The sequence below is a fragment of the Branchiostoma lanceolatum genome, chromosome 4 (assembly GCF_035083965.1).
Source record: "Branchiostoma lanceolatum isolate klBraLanc5 chromosome 4, klBraLanc5.hap2, whole genome shotgun sequence".
NCBI lineage: Eukaryota > Metazoa > Chordata > Leptocardii > Amphioxiformes > Branchiostomatidae > Branchiostoma > Branchiostoma lanceolatum.
The window spans coordinates 2,437,958-2,450,304 of NC_089725.1; the positions used below are offsets into that span (position 1 = coordinate 2,437,958).

Here is a 12,347-nt window from a genome sequence, read left to right on the forward strand (position 1 = left end):
CACAACTTTCTAACAGTCAGAGAACCCAAAACAATGAATGACTTATGTAAGTTTGTAATATCTAGCATGGGTATAGTAGGCTTTTCAATCTAAGTTTAAATCTGCTTTAACACTGAGCACTTACATAATTCAACCAGGGTACATAATTCTGCCACCCTGAAAAGATATGTACAAACAGGTCTCCAACCCAACATCCCCCAGTATAATGCACTCCTGTATATCTAAACTGTGCAAACCTGGGGGTAGCATGTGCTTACACAATCTCTTGCTGGCGGAGGTTTATGACCCCCACCCATCCGTCAGGCCAGCCGCTAGGAGCGCGATTAAGTCAGGCTAATCTGGGGGGTGCTGCACTACAGATCTCTCAAAACCACTGCTTTGCAACCTGGCAGATTTATGTAACCAGGCGGATTGATGTTAATGGAAGTTACACATTTGTGCAAGAAATACAAAACTCCATTTTTCAACTATCATATTTTTAACTATCATTATAATCATACATACAGTAAACATGTGTATATGTTTGGCACAATGCTTGATTGTCCTGCATTGTTGCCATTGAAGTCTTTTTGTCAGTCCTATATCTGTATCTGTATAGCCAGTATAACCTCCTTTCGGCATAACACACCAGCTTTGCAGGCATGCCTCACACCTAAACCTTTGCGTATCTAACTGCATGTATCGTTTAAAGCTACATGGACATGTATCTAATAAGGATGCCCTTATAGCACATGATGGTAACGAGTTCCACTCTATGATACTTCTAGGAAAATACAAATTATTGAACACATCAATCCTATGTTGATAACCCTGGTACTTAAAGGCATGACTATTTCTTGTTCTTTTCTGAGGTGATATTAGGTACTTAGTAGTTGGTATGTCCATCTGTTTATTACATGTGTAGTCATATTGTACATCATGCATAGTCTTGATATTTTTCTTCTCTGTCTTCGAGTGACATCCAATGCAGATCTGTTTTCATTACTTGATCTGGTAATAACCTGGTGGACTTATCAATCAGTCAGCACGGTGCTCCTAGTGGCAGGAGTAACTCTTCGTCAATGATAGTGACTACACAGTGGCCGTCTGGCTGTCATTGCCAACCCTAGATGTCTGTCACAGTTTAGACTACTGAGGTCTGAGGGCAGCTATACCCAGGCAAGCTAAACATTCACTGCATCAGACTTCCCTTTACCATGTCCCATTCTGTACACATTTCGCTGTTGTTTGAATAATGCCAAAGGCAGTAGCTGCTAACTAATCTATCAAAATAAACTCTGATTGCTGAGGGACTGTTTGTTACTTTGCAGGAAGTGTTTTCTGCAAGAAGTGCTTCACTGTTAGCTTGACTGCCTTTTAACCATTGCTTCACATGTAGGATATTCTACAAAAATGTTATCTCTTGCATATAGTGTTGCTGTGTACATGTATGATGGTCTCACCTGTAACTAACACAGATTTAATAAATGAAGTAACCCATAATAAATGAAAATGATAATGAAAATGTTGAGTCAGACATAAGATTCCATTGTTTTGATAGATTTTGTTTTGTTCAAGTGTCCTTGGGATTGTTGGCAGCAAAGACACTACTTTGACTTCCTCTATATATGATAAAGCAAAAATGATAACTGACTGTCAATATATTTTGACAGAACAACAGATGTTTCTGATGGCTAAAAGGAGACAAAAGGAATTTCAGAACAGTTGAAGTCCGAATTTCAAATTCAATTTTCTATTTAGCACCATCCCATTGCATATCGACCTTCATGGAGCAAAGATGCGATGTCGTTGTGTGGTGGGAACTCATTGAAAATCTGGGTGCTGATTTTTTGGTGGTCCCAATATATAAAGGACTCCTCATGCGGCTTGTTTCTGTGCTCTTATCCAGAGTACGAAATCATGATAGAAATGCGCTAATATGAGCAAGTAAAATAATGTTAATATCATACATACATTTCCACATCCAGAATATTTCCAGTTTTAACGTTTTGACATTACTTTGGGCTCCTTTAAACAAGTGAGATGAACTCTTCACCCAGGCTTAGCTGACTTACCTAGGGTGGAAATGACATTCCCCAGAGTTACCAGGGATTTGTTGATGTTGGCTCCTTCCTTTAACCTGTCCCCAGTGGCACCTGTTGCACTGGCCCTCTCACTGTCAAACCAAATAATGTATGAACAGTGGTGCCAAAGTATTCATATGAATTTTACAAAATCCATAGGAGTTTTGAAAAACACATACAGATTCTACGGAATTCATAACATCCCCTACTATAAGAAATATGCAAATGTTATGGCATTCAAACGATCCACTACTACATGTAAGAAACATACAAATTTTACAGAATTCATGCAACTTTTACTGGATACTACTTTTACAGAATACATACGATCCTTACTGTAAGTATAACTTGCATGAATTCCATAAAATTGGTATGTGTTTCAGGAGTGGAGTATGGATTCTGTAAAATTTGTGTGTTTCTTAGCAGTGGATCGTATGAATTCCGTAAAATTTGTATGTGCTCCGTAAAACTTGTATGAATACTTCAAAATCGTATCCAATTGTCTTTTAATTTCATTTTCCTGAATGTCTAACCTTCATCAATGTACATGTGTGATATAGAACATTTTTTCTGAGATTTGACGTTTGTACCATTTACATTGTAATCAGGACAAGAATTTTCAATCTGAAAAAATTAATTATCAAAAATACATTCTCTACAATTTGGACTACATGTTCATGTATCACTCCCTGCTGCTTCCAATTTTGACCACTAACTATATCTATTTAAAAGTTTGTATGTTGTCAATCATCAGGCCCATGCATATGATAGAATCACCCACCTTCCTGCCAAGTCCACCAGGTTAATCTTACTGACAGTCTCACTTGGCATCTCCCTGTTGAACTTGGCCTAGAATAAATATATCGTAGCAGTTATCAACCCAGAATAGGAAAAAGGTAGGTAAAGGTACATTGTAAAGGTAGTCCCAAAGCCTTCTTGAGGATGTAGGGGCAGTGGGTTGTTATCCACTGGGTGTAGGACATCCAACGTTTTCGCGGCACAGGTATGACATAAAGTGTAATACCGGTCCAGCTGGGCAATTTCGCATTATTACACCAGCCGGTTGGACAAATGGGATGTGCAGTTAAGCGGATTCTACTGTACTGTAAATACTTCAACCTTCCTGACTACACATAGATTTCATAATGAAGGCAACTTTCTTTTTTTGCCCAACTTCTTTTGTTCCATGCTCACATCAGTTGTGGGATGCCCAGGAGATGTCATCCATACAATCAAACCAGCATGGCCTTACAAGTATCACTCATATGACACAGACACACTGTTGCATCTTTGGCAGCCTCAAGATTTACACAAGAGGCAAAGACCATCACCTTCATATCCAATAACGCTTTCACTGAAACAATATATGCTGACATCCAAAGGGGGTACATGACCACATGCACTTTCATTCTATCAGCTCGGCACTACCTGTCAAACAATACAGTAGGAGAAGCCAAGGAACTTTGCTCCAAAGGGACCCCACTGACGAGGAAAAGTGGCCAAGCTGAAAACATTTTTTCAAAAAAGAACCAAGGAGGAAAGGAGATGCATGCAGGATTCTCGAACATCTTGTTTAATGGCAGTTTGTTAATTATGAAAATAAGGTTTTGAATAACATTACTTGTGTCCATTAATCACTTACTGACACTCTACACCTATGGTGAATAGTACACAGAGTCAATGATAAAGATTTTAAAAACCCTGGACAGCACTTTATATGAATGTGCTATTTAGGAGGGTGCAAGGCACAAATACAACATACATGTAACAGTGTGCACCAAACATTATTCAAGTATATGTGTGTATATACGAATATAAACAATTCTCATAGTTGTGATGTTAAGTGGTGCTTTTTCACATGCTTAAAAACCAATTCCTACAGGAAGACAATGAAGTGCATAGTTGCCATTGAAAGATATCTATGAATAATAGTATGATGGTTATCTGCAAAATCAAGCTCACCTGTGTAAACACAATGGTGAAGATGGCATGTGACCTGCTGCTCACATCGTTCATATTGGTGGAGGCTGTGGTCCTGTAGATCCACGGGATACAGGAACATTTGTTTTATAAGAGACAGAGGTGAACACTTCTCATCCCCTTATAAGTAGTATCAGGTGGGAAGACAAGACCATACAATGTATGTAAGCAAATGTGAACAAAGCCAAAGCTCCTGTGTTCAACCGGGCATACCATAGCTGGTAGGAACAGGTAGTACTACATCAATCATCAACATGTACCTTTCTTTCCAATCCAATAAAATGTAACTAACTTTGGGGACTATCAAACTCTAATCTGTAATTTTCCTTCAACTTGGTCATTCCTTAACACCCCTGTCACACAGCAGGAAAATCGATCGGTCAAAGAGTCTGCGAGCTCTAAATTACATTTACGTCAGTAATACGACCGGTGTTCTCTGGATCAGCACACGAAATTTAGAGATTGGTCAATGTTTGCGTTTCACAGAGCCCCAGCAAATGTGATGGGGTAGATTTTCAGCTGATATACATGTTTGAGTCTATGGTGATTTTCAATTCTGTGACTTTCCAGCAATCAACAAATACGCCTGAAGCTCGTCGACTGTGTGACAAGGGATTTATAACAATTTTACGCCTAGCAACTTGAACATCTTCATCTCTTCATTTTGTCCTCACCTGATACTGTTTCCCCTGTCCATCAGCTGTTCTATGTCTCCATAGTCTTGAACAAGGTGTTTGGATAGGTCTGCAAGAAGTAAATGGAAATTCAATCAATTTTTACAATTTATATTTGTGCAGACTGAACATAATTTTCATCATTATAGAAACTACACAAATAATAAAGGAGGTCATACATGTATGCCCCAACTCATTAACACCAGGACGTACTGAAAGGAAGAACCAAGAGCTCCAAGTGGCTCACGCTAAGACAATTTCCAAGTAATCTTCAGGAAATTGGCACAGTGCAACTCAATATCACACCTGCTCGCTTCAAAGGAAGCAGCCATCTTCTCAAGTTGATACTTTCTTCCTGAAAACTCGCAGACATGAGATCAAAGTTTCCAGCACACATTGTTTGTCTGTTTTTTAAGGTCAACTCGTAAAATTTACACTCTCTTGATGACTTTTGCTGAATTCAATACATGTGCAAAAATAGGCCCATAGAATTTGTTTTGCGATTGGTATGAAGGCTGAATACACTTTCCATTCTAAGTATGGAATTCCACTTTTTCCATTTTGACAATTGAATTTGGAAGCATTTACGTGAGAAGTGTTTACATATGATTGACAAGTATTTCGTTATGAAATGATAATACTAATAAACTCTCATGAATATTCATTTGGAAAATTTTCTTCACGCTATGTCTATTGCAATCAGGTGAAAGCGACAATTTACAAGGTATGAAGCATATTCAATGTTTTCAGTTTATCTTTACGTAAGGGGCTTAATAGATACAGTGGTACTGTGGTTTTCTCTAATGGAGTTAGAGTAAGTCAGATTCCTGGTCAGACATAACCGCATTACACTGTGTTCTTTTAATCTTGCAAGGTCATCGGTCTACAAAGTTAGACATAACAACTGCCTTTAGATGTTAACTGTCAAAAATAAACTTACTAGCATTCAAGATCACAAAACGTTGAACATAACAAAAGGTAAAGCATGTAAGAATTGTGTCAATTGTTTTAAAGGTCTCCCTCTAGATTTCTTTGACTGTTTCTCATTGCTGAACAAGTCCTCCTCATACATGTACAATGTGAGCATTCAAAAATTACCCATGTCCCTGATACAGCTATAGCAGGTATCTCACTGGATTCCACCAAATTGCGCTTGGAAATTGCATTAGCAAGTTTTAGCTAGTTCTAACAGTGCGGCGCATGAGCAAAATATGTGACCTCTACAAATGAAACAAGAGTCCGAAGACCCAAAATCTCCATGAAATTTGTTTTTATATATGATGTGTTTTATTTGCCCTAGTTATTTGTTGTTGCCGCTGGTTGTTTTGTTTTATGTGCCAGAGGGTATCCAAGTAGTAATATGGAAAAGCAATATTTTCGGGAAAATGCAGGGTATTCCCCTCCAATTACCTACACCTCAAATATGACGTCCTTAGCATTTACTGTAGTGTAAGGGAATTCTGAAGTTTCTGAATGAATTATGCAAACGAGGTCTACATTAGCATAATGTATAGTAAGGTGTGTTCACCTTTTGTAAAGGTACCTACATCTGAAATATGTCATCCGTAGCTTTATGTTAAGGGAGGCATAAATTATGCATAAACCCCTCATTAGCATAATTTATGGCCAGGTTTTCTGACCTTTCCCAAAGGTACCTACATGTAAAATATGAAATCCGTAGCCTTTACAGTTAGGGAAATACAAGGTTATACCTAAATTATGCAAATAAGGTCCGCATTAGCATATTTTATGGACAGGTGTATTCACCTTCCCTAAAGGTACCTACATCTGAAATATGACATCCGTAGCCTTTTTGCCAAGGGATATGCATAAATTATGCAAATGATGCCCTCATAAGCATAATTTATGGCCAGGTTTTCTGACCTTTCCTAATGGTAGCTACATCTCAAAATTCACATCCGTAGCCTTTACGGCAAGAGATATTCACATTTATGCACACATTATGCAAATGTGTCCTCATTAGCATAATTCATGAACAAGTGTGTTTATCTTTCCTGAAGGTACCTACATCTCAAATATGACATCTGCAGCTATTACGTTAAGGGAAATACAAGTTTCTGCATACATTATGCAAATGAGGTCCTCATTAGCATAATTCATGTCCAGGTGCATTCACCTTTCCTAAAGGTACCTACATCTCAAATATGACATTCGCAGCTTTTACGGTTAGGGAAATACAAGTTCATGCATGAATTATGCAAATTAGGTCCTCATTAGCATTGTTTATTGTCAGGTGTATTTACCTGTTCTAAATGTACCTACATCTCAAAAATAACATCCGTAATATGAAACATAAGGTACATATAACTTTCTGCAATACCATTAGTAGAGCTATCACCCCATATCTGCTTGGTTTTGGGCAGAGGAACCACCAGCTGTTGGGACTTAGGGAATACTTGTCCTAGATAAGAGACCAACCTATTCAACAGGTGTGACCTCAAAGCCCATACCCACAATAGAGAAGTAGATATTCCTCATTACTTATGCAAATTCAGTCCAAATTTGCATAATTAGCACTTAAGTTTGTACATCTCTGTCCAACCCACATGCGTACCAAATAACATGAAAATCTGTCGCTCCTTTCTTCAGTTATTCTCCTTGGAAGATTTTTACAAATATGCCATTGCAGTTCCAGTGACACATACCAGGGGGCCTAAAATTGACCTTGACCTTTCTCCTCCCAGCACCTACCCATATACCAAATATCATTACAATCCATCCACACGTTCTTCAGTTACAGTGTTGTATGCTGATTTTAAGCGTCCGGTGACACAAACATACACACAGGATAACACAAACATACACACAAGCAAACACACACGCAAACACACTGAATTTGCATAAGTTGCACATCAGTGTGTACATCTCTGTCCAACCTACCTGCGTACCAAATAACATGAAAATCTGTTGTTCCTTTCTTCAGTTATTATCCTTTAGAAGATTTTTACAAATAGGCCATTGCAGTTCCAGTGACACATACCAGGGGGCCCAAAATCGACCTTGACCTTCCTCCTCCCAACACCTACCCACATACCAAATATCATCGCAATCCATCTACACGTTCTACAGTTATGCTGACTTTAAGCATCCGGCGACACACATGCAAACGATTTTCCATCTTACTTATGCAAATTCTGTCTCATTTGCATGATTTGCACTTAAGTGTGTACATCTCTGTCCAACCTACTTGTGTACCAAAGAACATGACAATCTGTCGTTCCTTTCTTCAGTTATTCTCCTTAGAAGATTTTTACAAATACGCCATTGCAGTTCCAGTGACACATACCAGGGGGCCCAAAATCGACCTTGACCTTCCTCCTCCTAACACCTACCCATATACCAAATATCATTACAATCCATGGACATGTTCTACAGTTATGCTGACTTTAAGCATCCGGTGACACAAACATACACACAAACACCAAACACACGCAAAACAGTATCTCCATGAAAATCATGGAGATAACAAATGGCTGTCCTCCGAATGTCACATCCTCAGTGTTGGCCCCAAATCAGATACATGTATAAGATAATTTTATTGGAAACCGTAGTGTTGCCACCAATGTACATTGTATACAAAGATTAAGATTCGTCAGAAAGAGATTTTTTCTAATCATCAAAAAAAAATTAATTTCAGGCAAAAAATTGGTGCCGATTGGCACTGGTTTGCGCCACTTTGCAGATGCCTTTCGCAATTTGGCAGTCCAATGAGATACCCACTTATGCTAGCCTGGTCAAAATTCAAATGATTACTATATCCAGTTCATCCACCTTCACTTTCCAGCGCATGAATACTTGCCTTGCACATATGGTCCTTCCTTGGGATGTTCCCTCACCTTCAGGGTATGGCCCATGGCCATGCCTTTCCTTGGCGTTCTTAGCAAGTCACGAACTCTTTCATTGTAGATTTCTAGATAGCTAAAGACAAAACAAGAAATCTAAGATCTCGTGCCTACATATATATACTAGAGAGAATTTTAGTCAATTTCTTGTTTCATTCATTCTCCCACTGGCTCCCATAAAGCAACAGACATGCATACAGCAGGAAATTGAAGACATTTTCAGGATAGGTCGCACTTTTAGGGGCAGCCGCAGTCTGCCTTAAAGTTTTCAAACGACTTTTTAATGTATAAAGACAATTCAAACTCTACAACTGGATAAAAATTCGGAGATTTATTTCCAAACGTTTCGAGTGACATCCATCACTCTTCTTCAGGATCACTAAAGTCAACTAGCAGAACTAACCAGTACTTATATACAATAACTAGAAAAAACGGTTTTTACATGGAAAATCACAGTCATGCATAAGCGACATTGTAATGTAAAATAAGTTAGGAACGTTCCTCTGGTAAGACAACACATTGTAATATAAAATGAGTTAGGAAGGTTCCTATGGTAAGACAACACCATAGGAAAAGTCATTGTTTTTTGGGTGGGGGGAGGGCGGAGTCCCAGGTACCCGAGAGGTCTAAACGGACTCCTCCATTCCTGTTCAAGGTGGGGTTGTAGATCCTCTCGTAGATGGCCTCCCTGATTCCGCGTTTCTACCATCGTGGTTCACAATCCAGGACGTCCGTTGTCTCCAGTCTGAATGAGTGGCCCCGGTGATGTTTCATGTGATGGTAGATGGCCGATGAGTACTTGCTTGCTGTAGCCCTGCAATGTTGATTGTACCTTGTCTTCAGTGGTTGGCTGGTTTCTCTACCATCACATGAAACATCACCGGGGCCACTCATTCTGACTGGAGACAACGGACGTCCCTCCGCCCTCCCCCACCCAAAAAACAATGACTTTTCCTATGGTGTTGTCTTACCATAGGAACCTTCCTAACTCATTTTACATTACAATGTGTTGTCTTACCATAGGAACCTTCCTAACTTATTTTACATTACAATGTCGCTTATGCATGACTGTGTGATTTGCCATGTAAAAACCGTTTTTTCTAGTTATTGTATACAAGTTTTGGTTAGTTCTGCTAGTTGACTTAAGTGACGCTGAAGAAGAGGAAATAAATCTCCGAATTTTTATCCAGTTTTTATCCTGACCAAGCGCCAGTCTGACCAGCTACATGTAGAATGGTTGCAGAAAAGGGCGTGTCGCACCATCATGGCCAAGGGCTACACCGGTTACTCACATGCACTGGAACACCTAGGTCTTTCAACTCTCGCCACCAGATGCGAACAATTGTGGCTCAAGTTTGCTAGATCCCTAATGGACTCTGAGTTTAGGGACTGGCTACCACCACACAGGGCCTAGACTGGCAGAGTGACAAGGAACAATCATAAACTGAACTGTCTGAAAGTCAAAACTAACCGATACTTGAACTCTTGCATTCCATACATTACCTGCCTTATCAACAAGTATGATCAGTGACCTGTTTTCTGTAAATGTACCTGTTAATAACAAGATACACCGATTTCAAATATTGTCTGTCCTACTTATCTTAAGATGTCAGTTTAAGGTCTTACGTATACGCAGTATTGCGCCGTCTATCCAAATGTGATGATTGATTGATTGATTGATTGATTGTACATTGGCTTTAATTCAGTGGAAACAATGAAATTTCCAATAAAATTATCTTGTATCTTGTACTCTAAGACAGGAAAGGAGATAACCTTTGATAACCTACATGTTTATCGCTTGATCTAACTTTCTGTCAGAGTCCCCATGCCAATGTATGGCTATGAGTGTGAAAACACACACACAAACAGACACACAAAAAACATTACCTCCCGTTTCAAGGAAGGTAACAAAGGTAACAAAATTCTAAACAAACAAGACAACTCGATTTTCTTTTTCCTGACAGGTAAATGGTACGAACATGCTGTATATACTACAAGTGAAGTAGTTCACTAATAAATTATGGTACTTTTTTATAAGTGTACATGTAACCCTTCACAAATACCACTTATCTAGGTACGCCAGTGCACCCACAGTCCAAAATTAGATGCACAGCTCCAATTTTGGGTATACAAAAGTGCACATGCACCCAGTATTTCCAGCCTGGACATCATTTAACAGAACACACTCACCTTACTTCAGTTCTGTAGGAAATGCCTTCTTCATCGTTAGCTTCAATTCGTGAGTACAAACCCTGTTAGACAGTAAAGCAGGGCATGGAGGTAAGTTTCCAGGGAATCGTTAATAAGCACAGTAATGTTACCATGATTAAAACTATCAAATGAAAGCAAGGAATGGACATTTACCTCACAAATCCTTGGTGTAAGGCCTTGCTGATTCTGTAAAAGACAACACAGTATTCCATCAGAGCTATTCATAAGGGACCAACTTGAAATATGGATTTTCATTTTTGCAGATTTAAACTTTTCAAACATTCAGCTTATATACACACATATATATACATATACATATATAAGTCACCCCCACAATAGTAAACATAGTTACATTTAGTAGTACCTTATAGTTTAGTAGACAATAGTGGTACATTGTACATATATGTACTCCATTACTTTACTTTTAGTTTGATACTGTTCATGCAGTTAGCCTTTGGGCATAATTTGGCAAATAGATGTTATTGTTCTACATTTGTATATCATAGTCCAATCACTTTAATGATATACAAACTTTTGTTAATCTTTGGTTCCTACTGAGAACAGTATAGTACGTACTTCAGTCCCTATTCCTTCCAGGGGACCCAAACCTACACCACGTCTTCCTGACATGTAAAGCTATCTGCCGATCACAAATCAAAACCAGGACAAAATCGGGATGTTCTGATTCAGTACCAAGGACCGAAATCTACCAGAAGGTCCAAAATCAACCTTGACCCATAACCTCCCTTTTTCATGGATGTAACAAAAAGACTCTACATGTAACATTCATACTTACTGGTGTATTCTGATCCCCCATCATGGTGTAAGATTTCCCGGACCCAGTCTGACCATAGGCAAATATGCAGGCATTGTAACCCTCGAAGGCATTCTCCAGCACATCTTCACCTAGGTCTTTGTGTACCTGGAAGACATTTGTTTGTTTATTGTATTTTGCATAAATACAAATAATTAAAAGCAAATTGATGATACAAGAGTGAGAAAAAACATGCAGGGGGGGCAGGAACCCATGTTTCGTGGGCCTCCACCCAGAAGCTCAATATATAATATGAATGGTTTAAATCATACATACTCAAATAAACAAAATTAACAAAAGATTACATTAGAAGACTATTCTACAACGTTTTCATCACTCAGATGTCAGATCCCAAATTTCATGTCCCTTGCCAGTGGAAGACAAAAGAAACAGAGCTAGGATCGACTGTTTTTGCTTGGGTCGGTCGGGTAACCCGGGAACACAAAATGTATTTTCCTTGGCCTTCGGATCCATCACATCCATAACATCCATACATCACAGGTGTAACCGAGCACTGGTGTGTCATCACAACACCAGCATTCTGGACAAGATCCAGCCCAGTCAAAGGGGCTAGATTCTCACCAAAGTCATCATGTTTATCTGGGGAGGAAGTGACCTCTCCCACCTCATCTGGTGTAGAGTAAGATGGAGTAAGATAAAACAAGGGATGGAATAAATAATGCTGCAAAAACAACTTTTGGACATTTTCCAACCATTGCGATGACTTGGCAAAATATCAGAT

General features: G+C 39.0%; 1 protein-coding gene across 5 annotated transcripts in view; it reads right to left on the reverse strand.

Annotated features, from left to right (window-relative positions):
• LOC136432222 (kinesin-like protein KIF16B) overlaps nucleotides 1-12,347 on the reverse strand; it is a 66,839-nt gene that overhangs the window by 41,626 nt on the left and 12,866 nt on the right. For all 5 annotated transcript variants that reach the window (XM_066423281.1, XM_066423279.1, XM_066423280.1 and 2 more), the window contains exons 4-11: nucleotides 11,588-11,713; nucleotides 10,945-10,977; nucleotides 10,771-10,832; nucleotides 8,538-8,656; nucleotides 4,718-4,787; nucleotides 4,026-4,098; nucleotides 2,845-2,912; nucleotides 2,055-2,155 (exon numbers count right to left, since the gene is read on the reverse strand). In XM_066423281.1, the coding sequence (XP_066279378.1) occupies nucleotides 2,055-2,155; nucleotides 2,845-2,912; nucleotides 4,026-4,098; nucleotides 4,718-4,787; nucleotides 8,538-8,656; nucleotides 10,771-10,832; nucleotides 10,945-10,977; nucleotides 11,588-11,713 (652 nt within the window). The remainder of the gene's footprint in view (nucleotides 1-2,054; nucleotides 2,156-2,844; nucleotides 2,913-4,025; nucleotides 4,099-4,717; nucleotides 4,788-8,537; nucleotides 8,657-10,770; nucleotides 10,833-10,944; nucleotides 10,978-11,587; nucleotides 11,714-12,347) is intronic.